This window comes from Notolepis coatsorum, assembly GCF_963971535.1.
Source record: "Notolepis coatsorum genome assembly, chromosome: 14".
Lineage (NCBI taxonomy): Eukaryota > Metazoa > Chordata > Actinopteri > Aulopiformes > Paralepididae > Notolepis > Notolepis coatsorum.
The window spans coordinates 31,623,084-31,645,126 of record NC_140178.1 but is presented as its reverse complement, the minus strand read 5'-3'; the positions used below and the strand labels follow the sequence as shown (position 1 = coordinate 31,645,126).

At 50.4% G+C, this 22,043-nt stretch overlaps 1 protein-coding gene across 1 annotated transcript; it reads left to right on the top strand.

Moving 5' to 3' along the window:
- The first annotated feature begins 5,432 nt into the window (after nucleotides 1-5,432).
- On the top strand, nucleotides 5,433-21,019 carry ccdc47 (coiled-coil domain containing 47). Its single transcript, XM_084329534.1, has 13 exons — nucleotides 5,433-5,517; nucleotides 6,642-6,940; nucleotides 7,055-7,156; nucleotides 7,901-8,075; nucleotides 8,201-8,322; nucleotides 8,422-8,487; nucleotides 8,601-8,702; nucleotides 9,348-9,458; nucleotides 9,920-10,005; nucleotides 10,196-10,254; nucleotides 10,663-10,772; nucleotides 20,020-20,187; nucleotides 20,335-21,019. Exons 2-13 carry the CDS (start codon nucleotides 6,650-6,652, stop codon nucleotides 20,413-20,415), a joined length of 1,473 nt encoding a protein of 490 aa, XP_084185660.1. The 5' UTR covers nucleotides 5,433-5,517; nucleotides 6,642-6,649; the 3' UTR covers nucleotides 20,416-21,019.
- Nucleotides 21,020-22,043: the final 1,024 nt, after the last annotated feature.

Here is a 22,043-nt window from a genome sequence, read left to right as displayed (position 1 = left end):
GCCGAAGACACACATTGCCGGAGATATTTTTGTGTCAGGGTCAGGTGTGTTATGATATTGCAGGATCGCTCTCTGCACAGCATCTGTGTCAAGCTCCCCCTTTGGGACGGTGTTGTCGGTGATAAGGCGTTTCATTGTCTTAACCCCACTACGGCGTTGTCATCCGGAAGGTCCATAAGTGATGGCCGTGTGGTGCCAACCGGCCTACGTGACATGGCGTCCGCCGCCTTGTTCCTCATGCCCGGGACATGCACGATGCGGAAACGATAACGCAAGGTCTTCTCCTTGAGGTTCCGTAGGCGGGGGTTCGGTATGTCATCGAGCGCCCTGTCTGCAAGGAGTCTCAACAGCGGCTTATGGTCTACTGCTACAATCAAGTCCTCGCATCCCAACACAAAGTAGCGTGCCTTGTCCAATGCGTCTGCGACCGCAAGAGCTTCGCCCTCTATGGGCGCGTATCTGGACTCCGCCGCATGCGTGAATCTGCTGCCAACCAGGGTTATCTTCCACCCATCGGTGCAGCAGAAGGGTCTGACTGGCATACATCGGCAGTGTTTCTGGAATAACCAGAATCCAATGCCCTCCTTTGACCAGTCCGTGGTGATACATGTTGGCTTGGTTTTGTCAAAGATGCGGACACCACGCTCAATTTCTTGGATGATCACATCCTTTGACTCACGGAATATGTCTTCCAACTCCGTGGACCACTCGAAGCGTTCTCCACTCTTCAGGAGCTTCTGGAATGGCTGCATACGCTCGGCCATGCTGAAGATGTAGGCCACCTGGTTGACCAGCCCGAACCACTACCTGATGTCTGTGACATTACGTGGTTGTGGGAAGTCGTGTATCGCCTCCAGGTAGCGACTGCACGGTCGCACGTCAGTCATGGTGATTGTAAAGCCCACAAAGTCCACCGTGGGTGCGCTAAAGATGAACTTCTCCGGGTTGAGGACTATTCCATTCCGGCCGCATATGTCCAGCCATTGGACCGCCTGGAAGTAGCTCTCCTCAATTGTGTCTGACCATAGTAGCGTCACAGCGTGTCGTCTATGCACTTAGTTTTGTTGCCTATGTCCGCGACAACCTCGTCGTACCGTCGCGATTAACCGTCCCCCGATGCCATGTACCCCTGCGGGGCCGACAGGTACATGTAGCGCCCCCATGGGGTTATGGACATCATCTTGTGGCGATCGTCCTTGTGTAATGGGACGCTGTGGTAACCGTTCCAGGCATCGAACACGGTCTTGAGTTTCCCGTTAGGCACACATCTCGCTTGGTGGAATGGAGATTGGGTGTGGTGGGTCTCGCGAAATGCATACCTGTTCAGGGCCTGGAAGTCGACAGTGCGTCGCGGTTTGCCTGTCTTCTTCGCGCAGATCACCATGCGATGACACCACGTCACCGGTGTACCGATAGGTATTTCCTCCAACACGCCGAGGCGGACGTCCTGGTCGAGGCCTGCCTTTACCTCCTCTTGCCAGTGTAGGGCCACGGGATGGGGGTGTGACAGGCAACCGGTGTCGCATCCTCATTAAGCATGAGGCGGAGTGGTGGGTTGGTCATTTTCGGTAGTGTCTGGTGGGGGCATGTGTTAAATGTGCTCTGAGCGTACAGTTCTAACAAGTGTCTCCGTAACGCCTTCCTGTTAGCCTCGATCGCCAACATGGGGAGTGTGGTCGGCCTGGTCGGCGGCTCTGCACGCCGCGGGCAGTCACATACTTCTGATGTCGCCAAATTCACCTCCCCGAGTGTTGGGAACTGGGCGGAGATCATTCCCAGGTCCATGCAGGCTGCGCAAGAGAGAAATATGCGGTCTGAGGTGTCCGTCACATACGCGATTTGGCGCGTCTCTAACCTTCGAGCGTCACCACTGTTGCCGGCGATTGCAGCTCTGAGGATCCGAATTCCCTTATTGTTTGCAGCCTTCATGGTCATGGATACAGGGATGAGGTCCTCTGTGCTTAGACCCATTTGCTGAGCGACTTTAATGCCGATCAGGCAGCTTTGGCATCCCGTATCGGCCATGGCAGGCAGGGATACTGCTGGGTGCGTTTCAGGAGGTCAAAACCCAGAGCCTTGTAATCCTCATGCTCGGTGGTGAGAGTGAGGTTGACGTATGGCTGCGGGCTGGACGCACGTTTCATCCACTTGTCGCACATGTCGTCGTACAGGTGGTGAGCGAGGGGAAGTGTGCGTAACTCACGATCTGTGCTGACTGTGCATAGCTCAACGAAGGCTGCTGTCTGCTCATCACACGTCCAGTCAGTCTCCTCGGGTGGGGGCCTAGTCGATCGGCCACCCAGGCAGGCCCTCTCAAGGTGATTCTGGCGGCCACACTTCCGACACTTTTTACCGTATGCTGGGCACTCAGCACGTCTGACGTGCCACTGGGGTGTTTGGCCTACCTCACCGCAGTGGATGCATACCCCTTCGGGCTTGGCCTTTGGTTTCTCTAGCCTGGCTCCTCTGCCGTGGGTGTCCTGTTGTCTCAGCTGCCTGTACGAACTGCTGACCGTGTCCGCGCTCTGAGGGTCGAGGAGGCACGATGCCGAGCGCTTTCCAGACTCCTTAGCCTCGATATACTCGATCATGTCCTTTAGTGGCATGTTCTGGTTCTTCTCACCGAGCAGGTCAAGCTGTATTTCTGAATCTGCAATGCCACGGGCAATCACGTCGCGTAGGATCTCTTCCGTGAAGTCGTTGACTCTGTCGCACCCTGTGCATTTCATCTGGTACTTGCACGTGTCCGCCTGCCCCTTGATACAGGTGTGGAACGACCGGATGGGCTCTTCATATCCCTGCCGCATGTTAGACAGGGCTGCCCGAGCTACCATGGTGTTCTCTGTACGAACGGCGAGTGCCTTCATGGCAGTGAGGACGTCCTCCTCGTCGTTGTCCGCTAGGCTCCTGCCCGCCGCGCATGTGAGGTCCTTCCTCAGATCCTCCTCGCAGCACTCCAGTAGCTGTGAACAGAGGTGCGTTCCTCATATCAACTCTGATTGCACGCACGCTAATGACGCCACGTGCACGCGTGCTCCCGGCGCGTGCGCACGCTCCTGCGCATGCGCATAAATGTTCCCTCGCTTAAGCACAGACTAAAGACAGTGCCTAATTGCCTCTACGCATGGAATGTAACACATTTCATTCACAAGTTAGGTGTGAATGTATCTGAGAAAGTATTTAACCAAACCTGACGACCGGCGCTATTGATATGCAAAGTAGCCCAGGTGGGTACTTATAGCGAGTTGGCGAGTGCAGCGCATTCCTGTGTGCACGTGCGTGCACGCGCTTCTGCTCAAATCTTTGGGTGCACGGGGTGCAACCCCGTCCCATGAAGAACGCATCCCTGGCTGTGAAACTATGTCGGGCCCGACCAGCTTGGTGCCTGTTTGTATATAAATAAGAACGATATTCCATTTGTTCCATCCAGTTTAATATGGGACGATGACAATATACAAACAAGTCTCGGACGACTGCAGGTGTATTTACAAATAGCGTCTCAGCTTCCTGTTCCGGTCGCTGCGCTACTGTGCAGGGCCGTCTATTATAGAGGCGCTGTATAGATATTCTCTAGTACTGTTACCCATAGATCCTAACAGAGTATATACATATGATGGTGAGGAGACTGTACATTAGGAGGGCGGGGTGGGTGGGTGGGAGAGAAATATACATACGGTGGGGAGAGAATATATATGTAGCCGGTGTGATCTTACTGCGTTGTGTTTGTTTCGATTCGACCCCTGTTAAGGGATTGCCCTGAGTGGGAGTTGAATCCCCGGTCTCCCGCACCGGGGGCGACATCACAGACCACTGTACCAAGAGGTGAACTCACCTCTTGCTACTTGGTCTGGATGCCTCTGGGGAGTGAGTTTACTTGCAGTACCGCTTAACGTCCACAGCCACGTCACTACTTGTACCCGTGACTGTGGATAGACTGCGGTACCTCCGTTACACTCACCCCCCTAAACTCACTCCACCCAGGGCATCCGGGTCACGGCACCACGTGTAACCGGTGTGATCTTACTGCGTTGTGTTTATTTCGATTCGACCCCTGTTAAGGGATTGCCCTGAGTGGGAGTTGAACCCCGGTCTCCCGCACCGGGGGCGACATCACAGACCACTGTACCAAGAGGTGAACTCACCTCTTGCTACTCGGTCTGGATGCCTCTGGGGAGTGGGTTGACTTGCAGTACCGCTTAACGTCCACAGCCACGTCACTACTTGTACCCGTGACTGTGGATAGACTGCGGTACCTCCGTTACATATACATACGGTGGGGAGGAGACTGTCTATTAGGAGGGGGTGGGGGGGTTTGGACATTTACGGTGGCCAGTTTCGAATTGCAGCCTCCCGTAGGTGCTCTTTAAGAGCGGTTTTGAATGTGGGTAGGGATTCACATTCCTTTACAGCTTTGGGTAGGGCGTTCCACATTGATGTGGCATAATTGCAAAACGTGTTTTGTCCCTTGTTTGAGCCGAATCTGGGTTTAACATGATTTGTGGAGCTCCCTCTGGTGTTGTGGTTGTGGTATTCACTGACCTTTGGGAAGTATTTTGACATATACATGCGTACCTTAGTCGTATAGTGTATCTTGTAGACCAGGCCCATTGCAAGTTGCTGTACTCTGTCGTCTACTCTAAGCCATTCTAGGTTGTCAAAGTGGGCAGGGGTGAGGTGGGTTCTAGGAGTAAGGTCAAGTAGTAGTCTGACCAGTTTGTTTTGTGATGTTTGTAAAGAAAGAAAGAAAATGTCGGGGGGTTGATAAGTGTACATTGTCACTAGTTTCACGAGACAGAGGGATTGACAAAATATACATATATGCTCAAACCAAAGTAATTTACTAACCTCCGCAATAGCAAAAACACTGATCTGAAATTAGATTTCCCTATTAGCTAGCCATATTTCTATTTATGTAAAGCATATCACAGATGCGTTTTTATATTTGAAATAATGTATTTGTATTATTAGCTATTCATTTTCAAATTCCCTTTTGATAAGTTAATTGTTGTTATTATTTTTAATTGGCACTAGTAGTAACCCCGTTCCCAGTTTTATCTCCTCCATGAGATAAAGACTGGTAAAGCACTACGGCCGAAAGTGTGAATTTCCGGTGTATGTACTTCCCCTGCAAGCTGCCTCCGACCAGACCAAACTTTTCCCGAATCCTGTCGGCAAACAAGCTAGAATGTCCCGGTCTGCCGGTCATGTAGTAAATTCTTCAGGCAAAGCCGTTGCAGTGGCTTAAACGAGGAAATATTGTGCACTTCACACGTTTCTATAATTGTTTTGTCAAAACCGTAAAGCCTGTAGCCGGTACTTCATGTACTTCCGTTTTCACACTTTAGGAGCCATATCTTTACCAGCCAGAAAACACAATGGAATCAGGTCAGGACACACCGCACAGACTTCTGGGTAGCGTATCTAAACTGTCAGATCTTCGGCAGCACGGGAGGCAAGGAGAGTCGTCGTAGTCGTCTAGCCAGTTACGTTTCCCATAATCACTCAAACACTCCACAGGTAATCTCGTCTCTATCTAATATACTTATCTACATAAGTTAGTTGTCAAAGCGAAAAAACGACAAGCTTGATAGATATCCAGGAACGTGGTCGGCTTGTTAAAGCAGCAAACCCACTACGACCTGCCATGCTAGCTAGCTAACGTTAGCTCGCTAAAAGCAGATTTAACTTGTGTTGGTCAATGTTGGGGGGGATGGGATTACTGGCACGATATGATCAGCTCATTACCAAAGACCGGGGTTAACGTTAACACTACTCTCTCCGTTAGTCCCCCTTCAGTTTAAACCCATTCAGCCGCCGAAGAGTAACATTATTTGACACGAATCAATGCTAGCTAGGTGACGGTAACGTTGCTAGTAATACAGGCAAATGTTGAATGGTCGTTTCGCATTAATGCATCACTCGTCGGCTAGTTGTAAGTTTCATTCACGAAGCTAAGCTGATCATCATAGCAAAGTTATCCAATGAACTTTTCTCACTGGGCCTAACGTTATAGTTACCACTACTTTATTATTATAATGATGACGACGACTATTGTTGGTCGATGATGGGTTTCATTTGGATATCAGCTATATGTGACAGCTAGAGAGAGGATGTTAGCCTTGATGTTTGTTTACTGACAATATCAGAGTTGCTTTTTTTCCTTTTCTTTGTAAATTAATAACGTAAGGGGGAGATTATATGGCTACCGAAAACTTGCCATCTTTTATTTTAGGATATTGATGATGAACAAGAGGCTGTAAGAACAAATAATGACATGCTTTTTGTTCTTTAGTAGTATTATAGTTTACACATATCGCTTTTCTATTTAGCTTATAAGCACCCGGCTGGCTGTTAATTATACTAGGACGTTTGTATACAATTACCATTCTTGACTTAACCCTGGCTGACACATACAAAAAAAAAGCTGTTTGATGAACAATTGGTCACATGCCATTATTGCCATGTCATTTTCCTTTAGTATTTTACACACTACCATGTGTTGTCTGCTTGTTTGACCCGATTGTCCTTCATCTGTTTGACCTCCCCTTTTTCACCTTTAAAGCCACCCCTCTTTATTTACCAGTTTGTCTCCTCTTCACCTCGGCTCACCTTCTCTCTGCTGCCCCTTGCTGCTGGTGTAGGTCCTGCGATGAGGGCCGCGTACCTCCTCCTGCTTCCCACCCTGCTGCTCTTCCTGGTGTTCCCTGTCTCCAGGGGGCGCTACAATGACGACTTCGACGACGGGGAGGACATAGCGGACTTCGATGACAACGACTTTGCTGAGTTTGAGGACATGAACGAGGATCCCGCGTCAGAGGCCGAGGCGGCCCCTCCCCCACGGGCCTCCCCTTCCTCACAGCCCGAGGAGGATGAAGATGAAGACGAAGCCACGGTGGAGCTAGAGGACGGACAGGACGGCTTTGATGATTCCGAGACACAAGTGTGTGGCGCTGCTGCTCATGGTCCCAACTTCTGAATATTGTTGCTAGTAGAAGTAAAACGCTGCACAACAGTAGTACCAAGGGTAACACTGAGCTCTCTTGCGTTTCTTTAGGATCAAGATATATTCAGCAAGTATGATCAAGAGGAGTTTGAGGGGATTGAAGGCATGGAGAAGCCCGGCCCTTCTTTCAAGGACCCGCTCATAATCCATACGGTGAGATATTGTTTTATTGCTGGAATCCCACCATGTACTCTTGTTACATACTATCCATGACGTGTGTGAACTGAGTAGACAAAACAATAAGTGGGCGATGTGATTGATTGATTGAAAACTTTATTAACAGATTGCAGAATGGGTACAGTACAGTACAGCTCAATACATACAATTGTTAAGGGGATGCAGACCAGAGAAAGACTTTCGTCTTGTTTACATCAGGGTCCCCCATTTTAAATTCATCATCATAACATATATGACATACATGACATACAGATAGGCAGTACTGCTACATCTATACATTTATGACATACCAGATTTGCAAATACAGTACTGTTTGTTATACGAAAAGAGTCCAGAAAAGAGAGTATATACATTTGACGTAGAAACTGTACATTGGAGGTGGGGGGGGGGGGGGGTTGGGTAGGAGGGGTGGGTGGGGGACACTGTATAAGCAATACTGTACATTGGAATATTGACAAGACCATACTTGGTAGTTTACTGTACATTGGAGGGGGTCTATCAAAATTCAAGTATTCATTGTTACATATTGTAGCTGCTGTGGACCAAAAATGGTATTTGGGCTATCTCAGTCAGTCTCAGTGGAAGCCCAACAATGACAACCATGACGTTGTGTCATGCCACTACACATCTGCCTTTTGGCTCCCGTCATCTTTACTTCAGATCAGTTTGATAGTAACAACTGTTGCTTTGGTGACAACATCCCGCTGTTTCCCCTCGCAGGTCCCGGCACATTTGCAGAACAGCTGGGAGAGCTACTACATGGAGATCCTGATGGTCACCGGTCTGCTTGCCTACATAATGAACTACATCATTGGCAAGAACAAAAACAGCCGCCTAGCTCAGTCCTGGTTCAACTCACACCGAGAGCTCCTGGAGAGCAACTTTGCCCTTGTGGGTGAGTTCTCGCAGTTCCAGTTACTTCTTGCCTTGTTTTCCACAACACCCATTTGAGGACTGCTATGAATTTGAAATAACTTTAAAGTTAACTCTTGCCTCATCAACTTGTATGTCTCATATTAGGCGACGATGGCACGAGTAAAGACGCAGTGAGCACTGGGAAGCTCAACCAGGAGAACGAACATATCTATAACCTTTGGTGCTCTGGGCGCGTATGCTGCGAAGGCATGCTCATCCAGCTCAAGGTGTGTGTGTGGGCGTTGAACTCATGTGTAACGTACATTGGTTTTGCATCAATGTATTTTGCCGTACATGTGTTCATATGATATTTCCTCTTGATTCAGTTCCTGAAGAGACAGGACCTGCTCAACGTGCTGGCAAGGATGATGAGGCCAGTCTGTGACCAAGTGGTACGTAACAGTAACGCCACTCTATAAGTCAGAATTGATAAACTACTTACATTTGTGTGGACTCCTGTTACTCTTTCCTAACTAGGTACTTGTTTCTGTCTGTGCCTTTACAGCAAATAAAAGTAACGCTAAATGAAGAGGACATGGACACATTTGTGTTTGCTGTGGGCACCAAGAAGGCCATGGCCAGGCTTCAGAAGGAGATGCAGGACTTGGTAAGGATACATTTTTTTATTCATTCAAACAAACATACACATTGACTGCAGAAAATAACATGGTAAATGGTGTTTTTATATACCGTGCTTTACAATTTTGTTCCACACATTCTCCCATTCACTCACCCATTCACACACCGACTGTGGAGGCGACCATGCAAGGTGCCCACCTGCTCATCGGGAGCAATTAGGGGTTAAGTGTCTTGCTCAAGGACACTTCAACACGCTGCCCAAGGGGAGCGGGAATCGAACCGGGAACCTTCTGATTACCAGACGACTGCAAACAACAAAAATAAAACAGCCAAAAACCAGGGCAAATGCCCACAATCGAAACAAACAAAATAAATGCTACACGCAAAGAAGCGGCCCCATGCCCTCTTAACATTCTCAGCTTCATTACCTACTCTAGCCAACATCTGTTCACACTATGCAACAATATTTGATTATAACCTGCTGTGGTGTTGCATAACCATTCTGATATAATTGCTTTGTGATTGCACTTTTATTGCTCTTCAGGGAAATCTTCGCATAAGCCTCCACATTTCTGCCTGGACTTATCTACACATGCTCAAGGGTTTTGAGTTTTCAGTGAGTCAACTTGAATGTGCTGGTGCATTGTTTCATGGTCCTCTTTTCTGTCCACAGTGTGAGTTCTGCAGTGACAAGCCCAAGTCTGGTGCCAAGTATGGTCTTCCAGACTCCCTGGCTATTCTAACGGAGATGGGCGAGGTCACAGATGGAGTGATGGACAGTAAGGTGAGGAGATGACTGACTAAGCGTTCTCATATAGAATCGAGACAAAATTGTTATTCCTACAAGCGCAAATCCACAATAGCTGCTGCAACCGTGTCTGCGCATGCATTCGCACACACACAGAAACCCCTCACCTCCATCCAAAATCTCAGCCTCCTAGGGTGAAAACTGTGACCACTAGAGGGTGGGGACACTTTTGTGGACCAAGCAAGCAAAAGAGCGAGCTATAGGGCTGCTGGTCGCAGCTAAGAATGATGTACAGAACAGGGTTATTGTGGTATTATTATCTTTTGCTGGAAGGTTGACTTTGAGTTGCCCCTTTTGAACTTAATCAGTGTTGCTGTATGTGGTTGAGATGAATGAAGACACCACATTAGGTTGTAATGATCTCTTGTCTATTATCATTTTTAACTCTTCACATTCTAACTTTCTCCTTTTTATTTTTTTTAAACTTTTTTATTTAGATGGTACATTTTATTACCAACCATGCTGACAAGATCGAGTCCATCCATTTCTCGGACCAATTTTCTGGTCCAAAAGTTATGCAAGAGTAAGTATTTCATATACATATTTCTTTATTGTACTTGATCTCAAGCCTTTTTGTCAGAGGAAAGCCACCGTTGTGATTGGAGGACCAGGGAAAGAGGGCTGTGGCTTGAGATGGGGCAATTCAGTTAGTTCCTTTAATCTGTGGTGATTGGTTCTATGTGGTCCTTATTGTCATTACTTTTGTGTTTCAGGGAGGGTCAGCCCTTAAAGCTGCCCGAAACCAAGAAGACGCTGCTGTTTACATTTAATGGTGAACAACTTGTCTCTGCTTCTATAATAACTCATGACTCATAACCTCCATCTTTTCTTAGCATGAACGCATTTCAATGACCAAATTACTTTTATACATGTTAAACCACAAAAGCTACCGTGGTGAAAAACAGTCAGGTTATCTTGAGTTTGTCTTCTGCCTGTTTTGACTACTTCTGTTCTTCAAGTGGTGTTTTGCCAATGAAGTGAATGGGCACTTTAACTTATACCTCTGGGCACCTGTGTCAAAGTTGACCAATATGGCAGCGAAGTGAATAAGGAGAATTGATACTAATGTTATATTCTGTATCAAGTCAAACTTAGTTTAGATTAGGAGGACCCAGACGCTAAAGATATAAAATGTATTAAATGACGATGTGTGTGTGTGTGTGTGTGTGTGTGTGTGTAGTGCCTGGCATGGGCAACACGTCTCCCAAAGATATGGATGCCCTGCTCCCCCTCATGAACATGGTGATCTACAGCATTGACAAAGTCAAGAAACTCCGTCTCAACAGAGAGGTGAGCAGGAGGAAACACCTCACATCACATATACTCTGACCTTCTTAACCCTTATATCTTCTATCCGTCTCTCTCTCTCTCTCTCTCTCTCTCTCTCATTCTCTCTTGGGCTGCACTCTCGAGTCTTGGGCTGCACTCGCTCTCTAGGGCTGCACTCTCTCTAGGGCTCCACTCTCTCTCTCTAGGGCTGCACTCTCTCTCTCTAGGGCTGCACTCTCTCTCTCTAGGGCTGCACTCTCTCTCTCTAGGGCTGCACTCTCTCTCTAGGGCTACACTCTCTCTCTAGGGCTGCACTCTCTCTCTCTAGGGCTGCACTCTCTCTCTCTAGGGCTGCACCCTCTCTCTCTAGGGCTGCACTCTCTCTCTCTAGGGCTGCACTCTCTCTCTCTCTAGGGCTGCACTCTCTCTCTAGGGCTGCACTCTCTCTCTAGGGCTGCACTCTCTCTCTAGGGCTGCACTCTCTCTCTCTAGGGCTGCACTCTCTCTCTCTAGGGCTGCACTCTCTAGGGCTGCACTCTCTCTCTCTAGGGCTGCACTCTCTAGGGCTGCACTCTCTCTCTCTAGGGCTGCACTCTCTCTCTCTAGGGCTGCACTCTCTCTCTCTCGGGCTGCACTCTCTCTAGGGCTGCACTCTCTCTCTCTAGGGCTGCACTCTCTCTCTCTCGGGCTGCACTCTCTCTAGGGCTGCACTCTCTCTAGGGCTGCACTCTCTCTCTCTCTCTAGGGCTGCACTCTCTCTCTAGGGCTGTACTCTCTCTCTAGGGCTGCACTCTCTCTCTAGGGCTGCACTCTCTCTCTCTAGGGCTGCACTCTCTCTCTAGGGCTGCACTCTCTCTAGGGCTGCACTCTCTCTAGGGCTGCACTCTCTCTTGCACTCTCTCTCTCTAGGGCTGCACTCTCTCTCTCTAGGGCTGCACTCTCTCTCTTGCACTCTCTCTCTCTAGGGCTGCACTCTCTCTCTCTAGGGCTGCACTCTCTCTTGCACTCTCTCTCTCTAGGGCTGCACTCTCTCTCTAGGGCTGCACTCTCTCTAGGGCTGCACTCTCTCTTGCACTCTCTCTCTCTAGGGCTGCACTCTCTCTCTCTAGGGCTGCACTCTCTCTCTAGGGCTGCACTCTCTCTCTAGGGCTGCACTCTCTCTAGGGCTGCTCTCTCTCTCTAGGGCTGCACCCTCTCTCTAGGGCTGCACTCTCTCTCTCTAGGGCTGCACTCTCTCTCTCTAGGGCTGCACTCTCTCTCTCTAGGGCTGCACTCTCTCTCTCTAGGGCTGCACTCTCTCTCTCTCTAGGGCTGCACTCTCTCTCTAGGGCTGCACTCTCTCTCTCTAGGGCTGCACTCTCTAGGGCTGCACTCTCTAGGGCTGCACTCTCTCTCTCTAGGGCTGCACTCTCTAGGGCTGCACTCTTCTAGGGCTGCACTCTCTCTCTAGGGCTGCACTCTCTCTCTAGGGCTGCACCCTCTCTCTAGGGCTGCACTCTCTCTCTCTCTCTAGGGCTGCACTCTCTCTCTAGGGCTGCACTCTCTCTCTCTAGGGCTGCACTCTCTCTCTAGGGCTGCACTCTCTCTCTCTCTCTCTAGGGCTGCACTCTCTCTCTAGGGCTGCACTCTCTCTCTCTAGGGCTGCACTCTCTCTCTAGGGCTGCTCTCTCTCTCTCTAGGGCTGCACTCTCTCTCTCTCTCTCTCTAGGGCTGCACTCTCTCTCTAGGGCTGCACTCTCTCTCTCTCTCTAGGGCTGCACTCTCTCTCTAGGGCTGCTCTCTCTCTCTCTCTAGGGCTGCTCTCTCTCTCTAGGGCTGCACTCTCTCTAGGGCTGCACTCTCTCTCTCTAGGGCTGCACCCTCTCTCTCTAGGGCTGCACTCTCTCTCTAGGGCTGCACTCTCTCTCTAGGGCTGCACTCTCTCTCTCTAGGGCTGCACTCTCTCTCTCTAGGGCTGCACTCTCTCTCTCTAGGGCTGCACTCTCTCTCTAGGGCTGCACTCTCTCTCTAGGGCTGCACTCTCTCTCTCTAGGGCTGCACTCTCTCTCTAGGGCTGCACTCTCTCTCTAGGGCTGCACTCTCTCTTGCACTCTCTCTCTCTAGGGCTGCACTCTCTCTAGGGCTGCACTCTCTCTCTTGCACTCTCTCTCTCTAGGGCTGCACTCTCTCTCTCTAGGGCTGCACTCTCTCTTGCACTCTCTCTCTCTAGGGCTGCACTCTCTCTTGCACTCTCTCTCTCTAGGGCTGCACTCTCTCTCTCTAGGGCTGCACTCTCTCTCTAGGGCTGCACTCTCTCTAGGGCTGCTCTCTCTAGGGCTGCACTCTCTCTCTCTCTAGGGCTGCACTCTCTCTCTCTAGGGCTGCACTCTCTCTCTCTAGGGCTGCACTCTCTAGGGCTGCACTCTCTCTCTCTAGGGCTGCACTCTCTCTCTCTAGGGCTGCACTCTCTCTCTAGGGCTGCACTCTCTCTCTCTAGGGCTGCACTCTCTCTCTCTAGGGCTGCACTCTCTCTCTCTAGGGCTGCACTCTTCTAGGGCTGCACTCTCTCTCTAGGGCTGCACTCTCTCTCTAGGGCTGCACCCTCTCTAGGGCTGCACTCTCTCTCTAGGGCTGCACTCTCTCTCTAGGGCTGCACTCTCTCTCTAGGGCTGCACTCTCTCTCTAGGGCTGCACTCTCTCTCTAGGGCTGCACTCTCTCTCTCTCTCTCTAGGGCTGCACTCTCTCTCTAGGGCTGCACTCTCTCTCTCTAGGGCTGCACTCTCTCTCTAGGGCTGCACTCTCTCTCTCTAGGGCTGCACTCTCTCTCTCTCTCTAGGGCTGCACTCTCTCTCTAGGGCTGCTCTCTCTCTCTCTCTAGGGCTGCTCTCTCTCTCTCTCTAGGGCTGCACTCTCTCTCTCTCTCTAGGGCTGCACTCTCTCTCTAGGGCTGCACTCTCTCTCTCTCTCTAGGGCTGCACTCTCTCTCTCTCTAGGGCTGCACTCTCTCTAGGGCTGCTCTCTCTCTCTCTCTAGGGCTGCACTCTCTCTCTCTAGGGCTGCACCCTCTCTCTCTAGGGCTGCACTCTCTCTAGGGCTGCACCCTCTCTCTCTAGGGCTGCACTCTCTCTCTAGGGCTGCACTCTCTCTCTAGGGCTGCACTCTCTCTCTAGGGCTGCACTCTCTCTCTAGGGCTGCACTCTCTCTCTAGGGCTGCACTCTCTCTCTAGGGCTGCACTCTCTCTCTAGGGCTGCACTCTCTCTATAGGGCTGCACTCTCTCTCTAGGGCTGCACTCTCTCTCTAGGGCTGCACTCTCTCTCTAGGGCTGCACTCTCTCTCTAGGGCTGCACTCTCTCTCTAGGGCTGCACCCGCTCTCTAGGGCTGCACTCTCTCTCTAGGGCTGCACTCTCTCTCTAGGGCTGCACTCTCTCTAGGGCTGCACTCTCTCTCTAGGGCTGCACTCTCTCTCTAGGGCTGCACTCTCTCTCTCTCTAGGGCTGCACTCTCTCTCTCTCTAGGGCTGCACTCTCTCTCTAGGGCTGCACTCTCTCTCTAGGGCTGCACTCTCTCTCTAGGGCTGCACTCTCTCTCTAGGGCTGCACTCTCTCTCTAGGGCTGCACTCTCTCTCTCTAGGGCTGCACTCTCTCTCTAGGGCTGCACTCTCTCTCTAGGGCTGCACTCTCTCTCTAGGGCTGCACTCTCTCTCTCTAGGGCTGCACTCTCTCTCTCTAGGGCTGCACTCTCTCTCTCTAGGGCTGCACTCTCTCTCTCTAGGGCTGCACTCTCTCTCTAGGGCTGCACTCTCTCTCTCTAGGGCTGCACCCTCTCTCTAGGGCTGCACTCTCTCTCTAGGGCTGCACTCTCTCTCTCTAGGGCTGCACTCTCTCTCTCTAGGGCTGCACTCTCTCTCTCTAGGGCTGCACTCTCTCTCTCTAGGGCTGCACTCTCTCTCTCTAGGGCTGCACTCTCTCTCTCTAGGGCTGCACTCTCTCTCTCTAGGGCTGCACTCTCTCTCTCTAGGGCTGCACTCTCTCTCTCTAGGGCTGCACTCTCTCTCTCTAGGGCTGCACTCTCTCTCTCTAGGGCTGCACTCTCTCTCTCTAGGGCTGCACTCTCTCTCTCTAGGGCTGCACTCTCTCTAGGGCTGCACTCTTCTAGGGCTGCACTCTCTCTCTCTAGGGCTGCACTCTCTCTCTAGGGCTGCACCCTCTCTAGGGCTGCACTCTCTCTCTAGGGCTGCTCTCTCTCTCTCTCTAGGGCTGCACTCTCTCTCTCTAGGGCTGCACCCTCTCTCTCTAGGGCTGCACTCTCTCTAGGGCTGCACTCTCTCTCTCTCTCTAGGGCTGCACTCTCTCTCTAGGGCTGCACTCTCTCTCTAGGGCTGCACTCTCTCTCTAGGGCTGCACTCTCTCTCTAGGGCTGCACTCTCTCTCTAGGGCTGCACTCTCTCTCTAGGGCTGCACTCTCTCTATAGGGCTGCACTCTCTCTCTAGGGCTGCACTCTCTCTCTAGGGCTGCACTCTCTCTCTAGGGCTGCACTCTCTCTCTAGGGCTGCACTCTCTCTCTAGGGCTGCACCCGCTCTCTAGGGCTGCACTCTCTCTCTAGGGCTGCACTCTCTCTCTAGGGCTGCACTCTCTCTAGGGCTGCACTCTCTCTCTAGGGCTGCACTCTCTCTCTAGGGCTGCACTCTCTCTCTCTCTAGGGCTGCACTCTCTCTCTCTCTAGGGCTGCACTCTCTCTCTAGGGCTGCACTCTCTCTCTAGGGCTGCACTCTCTCTCTAGGGCTGCACTCTCTCTCTAGGGCTGCACTCTCTCTCTAGGGCTGCACTCTCTCTCTCTAGGGCTGCACTCTCTCTCTAGGGCTGCACTCTCTCTCTAGGGCTGCACTCTCTCTCTAGGGCTGCACTCTCTCTCTCTAGGGCTGCACTCTCTCTCTCTAGGGCTGCACTCTCTCTCTCTAGGGCTGCACTCTCTCTCTCTAGGGCTGCACTCTCTCTCTAGGGCTGCACTCTCTCTCTCTAGGGCTGCACCCTCTCTCTAGGGCTGCACTCTCTCTCTAGGGCTGCACTCTCTCTCTCTAGGGCTGCACTCTCTCTCTCTAGGGCTGCACTCTCTCTCTCTAGGGCTGCACTCTCTCTCTCTAGGGCTGCACTCTCTCTCTCTAGGGCTGCACTCTCTCTCTCTAGGGCTGCACTCTCTCTCTCTAGGGCTGCACTCTCTCTCTCTAGGGCTGCACTCTCTCTCTCTAGGGCTGCACTCTCTCTCTCTAGGGCTGCACTCTCTCTCTCTAGGGCTGCACTCTCTCTCTCTAGGGCTGCACTCTCTCTCTCTAGGGCTGCACTCTCTCTAGGGCTGCACTCTTCTAGGGCTGCACTCTCTCTCTCTAGGGCTGCACTCTCTCTCTAGGGCTGCACCCTCTCTAGGGCTGCACTCTCTCTCTAGGGCTGCTCTCTCTCTCTCTCTAGGGCTGCACTCTCTCTCTAGGGCTGCACTCTCTCTCTAGGGCTGCACTCTCTCTAGGGCTGCACTCTCTCTCTCTCTCTAGGGCTGCACTCTCTCTCTCTAGGGCTGCACTCTCTCTCTAGGGCTGCTCTCTCTCTCTCTAGGGCTGCTCTCTCTCTCTCTAGGGCTGCACTCTCTCTCTAGGGCTGCACTCTCTCTCTCTAGGGCTGCACTCTCTCTCTCTAGGGCTGCACTCTCTCTCTAGGGCTGCACTCTCTCTCTCTCTCTAGGGCTGCACTCTCTCTCTAGGGCTGCTCTCTCTCTCTCTCTAGGGCTGCTCTCTCTCTCTAGGGCTGCACTCTCTCTCTAGGGCTGCACTCTCTCTCTAGGGCTGCACTCTCTCTCTCTAGGGCTGCACTCTCTCTCTAGGGCTGCACTCTCTCTCTAGGGCTGCACTCTCTCTCTAGGGCTGCACTCTCTCTCTCTAGGGCTGCACCCTCTCTCTCTAGGGCTGCACTCTCTCTCTAGGGCTGCACCCTCTCTCTAGGGCTGCACTCTCTCTCTCTAGGGCTGCACTCTCTCTCTAGGGCTGCACTCTCTCTCTAGGGCTGCACTCTCTCTCTAGGGCTGCACTCTCTCTCTAGGGCTGCACTCTCTCTCTCTAGGGCTGCACTCTCTCTAGGGCTGCACTCTCTCTCTAGGGCTGCACTCTCTCTCTAGGGCTGCACTCTCTCTCTCTAGGGCTGCACCCTCTCTCTCTAGGGCTGCACTCTCTCTCTAGGGCTGCACTCTCTCTCTAGGGCTGCACTCTCTCTCTCTAGGGCTGCACTCTCTCTAGGGCTGCACTCTCTCTAGGGCTGCACTCTCTCTAGGGCTGCACTCTCTCTAGGGCTGCACTCTCTCTAGGGCTGCACTCTCTCTCTAGGGCTGCACCCTCTCTCTCTAGGGCTGCACTCTCTCTCTAGGGCTGCACTCTCTCTCTCTAGGGCTGCACTCTCTCTCTAGGGCTGCACTCTCTCTAGGGCTACACTCTCTCTCTAGGGCTGCACTCTCTCTCTAGGGCTGCACTCTCTCTCTAGGGCTGCACTCTCTCTAGGGCTGCACTCTCTCTCTCTCTAGGGCTGCACTCTCTCTCTAGGGCTGCACTCTCTCTCTAGGGCTGCACTCTCTCTAGGGCTGCACCCTCTCTCTCTAGGGCTGCACTCTCTCTCTAGGGCTGCACTCTCTCTCTAGGGCTGCACTCTCTCTCTAGGGCTGCACCCTCTCTCTCTCTAGGGCTGCACCCTCTCTCTCTCTAGGGCTGCACTCTCTCTAGGGCTGCACTCTCTCTCTAGGGCTGCACTCTCTCTCTAGGGCTGCACTCTCTCTCTAGGGCTGCACTCTCTCTCTAGGGCTGCACTCTCTCTCTAGGGCTGCACTCTCTCTCTAGGGCTGCACTCCCTCTCTCTAGGGCTGCACTCTCTCTCTAGGGCTGCACTCTCTCTCTAGGGCTGCACCCTCTCTCTAGGGCTGCACTCTCTCTAGGGATGCACTCTCTCTCTAGGGCTGCACTCTCTCTCTAGGGCTGCACTCTCGCTCTCTAGGGCTGCTCTCTCTCTAGGGCTGCACTCTCTAGGGCTGCTCTCTCTCTCTAGGGCTGCACTCTCTCTCTAGGGCTGCACTCTCTCTCTAGGGCTGCACTCTCTCTCTCTCTAGGGCTGCACTCTCTCTCTCTCTAGGGCTGCACTCTTTCTAGGGCTGCACTCTCTCTCTCTAGGGCTGCACTCTCTCTCTAGGGCTGCACCCCCTCGCTCTCTAGGGCTGCACCCTCTCTAGGGCTGCACCCTCTCTCTCTCTAGGGCTGCACCCTCTCTCTCTCTATCTCTCTAGGGCTGCACCCTCTCTCTCTCTCTAGGGCTGAACCCCCCTCTCTCTAGGGCTGCACCCCCTCTCTCTCTAGGGCTGCACCCTCTCTCTCTCTAGGGCTGCACCCCCTCTCTCTAGGGCTGCACCCCCTCTCTCTCTAGGGCTGCACCCCCTCTCTCTCTAGGGCTGCACCCTCTCTCTCTAGGGCTGCACCCTCTCTCTCTCTAGGGCTGCACCCTCTCAGTTGATGTGTGCTAGGGCTGTAGTTTTTTTTTAATCCAATGCTAATGATTACTAGTAATTATGTCTTACATTATAAGCATGCCTCCGGCATTACAATAACATGATAATATAATAATAATGATGATAATAAGCGCTAGATTTAAATATTACATTAATTTGCAGAAGGACAATGGGAAATATTTTTGACACGTTTATCGATGAAATGGACTAATCAATTTCTCGAGAAAATCTGGCAACTTTTAGTCGACTAAGAATTTCTTGCTGTGCCCCGGGGCAGTTCAGTCGGTTTTCGCACACCCTCCAATCTGATGTCACTGGGATGTAAATTTTGGGCGCTGCTCCATAGATGGTCAATAGAGCTCTTGACTTTCATGAGGCCATAAACTGTGTTTGAGCTCCTCCACCCAACCTGCTATCTATAGAACTGTCATGGGACTCTCCAGCTCTACTGTATCTCACAGGTGGTTGTTCTTCTTAAGATGTATATTTACTATTTAGGCATTCATTTTTGATGTAGTACCATAGTGAGAAGTGAAGTGAAACGTGGACGTGGGGAAGAGAGAGAATGGGGACAACATGTAACAAAGGCCGGGGCCGGATTCAAACCAAGAAGATTTAAGCCTTTTTCACAGACTTTGCGGCATTATACCGCAATATGGATTCCTCCCCCCCCCCCCCCCCCCCCCCCCCAATCTGCCGGCTTTGCGTTGTCCACATCGAACCTAGCGAGACGGTATAAGTGTGTGCGTTCAGACGGGATGCCGCGTTCCAGAGTCGGATAGATGGAGACGCAGTGTGGATAGAATAGACTCGTGGTCGCGCACCCTATCCCGCTATGCCAGGATGTCCCTTTCACACGGAAGCCAGGACAAAACCAACATGGCAATTTTACTATACTTGAAGATGGCAAAATGCTTCATCAAATTTTACCCCCCATTCCGCCTTCATTCCTTTCATACAGAACAAATCATGTTAAACCCAGATTCGGCTCAAACAAGGGACTAAACACGTTTCGCAATTATGCCACATCAATGTGGAACGCTCTACCCAAAGCTGTAAAGGAATGTGAATCCCTACCCACATTCAAAACCGCTCTTAAAGAGCACCTACGGGAGGCTGCAATTCGAAACTGGCCACCGTAAATGTCCAAACCCCCCACCCCCTCCTAATAGACAGTCTCCTCCCCACCGCATGTATATATTCTCTCCCCGCCGTATGTATATTTCTCTCCCACCGACCCACCCCCTCCAAATGTACAGTCTCCTCCCCACCGTATGTATATTTCTCTCCCACCCACCCAACACCTCCTAATGTACAGTCCCCTCCCCATCATATGTATATACTCTGTCAGGATCTATGTGTAACAGTACTGTATATTTGAATATCGTATATGTCACAAATGTAACAGTACTAAATACCTGTATGTCCCTATGCCATAAATGTCATGTATGTTGTGTATGTCATAAATGTCTATGAATTGAAAATGGGGGACTCTGATGTAAACAAGACAAACGTCTTTCTCTGGTCTGCATCCCATTAACAATTGTGTGTATTGAGCCGTACTGTATTGTACCCATTCTGCAATCTGTTAAATAAAGTTTTCATTCATTCATTCATTCATGCCAGGATGACGAGCCGCAGCTTTAATGCCCAGTGTGAAAGTGGCTTTAGATTATTATGGCATGTGCATTAGCTTGGTGAGCCAACAAGACGCCCCACCATCTCACAGGTTTGTCTCTCCTCCCACTCTTCCAGGGCAAACAGAAGGCGGACAGGAACCGTGCCCGCGTGGAGGAGAACTTCCTGAAGCAGACCCACGCCCAGCGGCAGGAGGCCGCCCAGACCCGCAGGGAGGACAAGAAGAGAGCGGAGAAGGAGAGGATCATGGCCGAGGAGGACCCTGAGAGACAACGCCGTCTGGAGGTAGGACTGCGAGGGGAACAAAAAGAACACATGGAATAAATATTGTAGATATTCCAGTATTCAAATGGGGGGAGAATCCTTGTGCATCTTCAGTCTTTAGCCTGATTCTATTTATCTTCCTTATCATTATTATTATTCTTCTTCCAGGAAGCTGCTCAGCGCCGTGATCAGAAGAAGATCGAGAAGAAGCAGATGAAGATGAAGCAGATCAAGGTCAAAGCCATGTGAAGAGGGACGGACTTCTTACAGGGATACAAGCACACATGCAGACAGTGCTCCGCTCGGATGGTTACTTTCTACAGCTTCTCTCTTCACTTCAATACACGGTTCCGGCTCATAGGCTCACTGATACTCAACGGACACACCCTTGTCGAGCTTTGCTGTTTCTGTCCCCATGGAAACACCTTTGTCCAATCAATGTGGCTTAAGGTCGCTGTGAGTGAGCTGTTAGTGTCAAGTGAAAGGGACTGAGGATATTTTTTTTTGTATATGAAATCTGTCGCCACAAATTCATGCCAATTTCTCCGCTTGGCTGTCTTCCTCCAAGCTCGTCAAAGCTCTGTTTCAAGCAGCATAGCTCGGTGAGCTCTTTTAAATTTGATCTACAGGGATGACGTGGACCATATGGTTGTAATAAACAGTTCATATTTTAAAAGGAATGAAGGCATACATGCTATGGTTTCATGACGATTTGTTTAGCATTAAAGTAATCTAAAATCATGAACTATTGTGGAATTTTTAATTTATATCTACTATGTGACCGGTTTTCTCACAAGCTATGTCTGTCTCTGATGAATGTCCGAGCAAACATAATAAAATGCACTGGAAACTACTGAAGAACTTTATTTTCTTTCATTCCTTAAGTTCTGAACTATGTAGTTTAGAGTTTGCTGTGTGCAGTAACTAGCCAACCAATGTTGACCACTAAACACGGCTGAATGTGTGGGTGTCTATAAGGGGACAAGAAGAGGGAGAGACGTGAGCTAAATTTAACTTAAGATTGTGTCAGCAGTCTCTATGGGGTGACTGGATTAGATTGAGTTACAGAAGGGAGCTCCACTGAGGTGTTGAAATGGAACACAATGGTTCCGTCTTCCAGCAAGTACCCTCACACTTGGGAAGCTCCATAGGTATGAAGGGGATGCGGAAATGCACCTATGTTGTCTACGATGGTGGTCCAGAGGGTATTAATGTCACTTCAGTTCATCCTAAATTAAAACAATTATTTCCCATTTATTTGAATGTGTTGGGAGCATTGCAACCTCTTTACAGTAAATTGGGTTTGATCTGTCGGACAGACTACCTGGTTAACATTTTAGGTTCTGCACTGCCGCTCCACTCCATGTGATTTATTGTGTGTGTGTGGATCTGGGATCCAAATGTAGACTACAAATACCCAATGGATTTACCAAGTGGACAATGGCGCACTCTTGTGGAAGTACCGATTCTGGCCCTGCCTCCTCTACACACACACACACACTTAAAAAAGGGGGGTGCACACTAATCTGGCAGAGTTTGACTTGTAGACTTTCCTTCCTTTTGTCCTTTTTTGAACTTTCTATTTTCTTTAACCACTCATGAATCAGCATAGGTCTGTTTTACTTCAATCTTTACAAACATTACCAATGTAAAAAAAAAAAAAATTACAGCCTAAAAATACAGCAAATACAATTGAACACTCATCTACCTGTGTTGTCTTGCGTTAGTCATTTTATCAAGAGCTCAGTCAATCAACTAGAGAAGGAAAATGTATATCCAGTGCTGTTATATTTATTTATTTTCAGTGATGGGGTTATCCTTTCGTTTATGGTTGGTCTTTTAAACGGTGAATTAATCTTTCCTGCTGAAAAAGCATG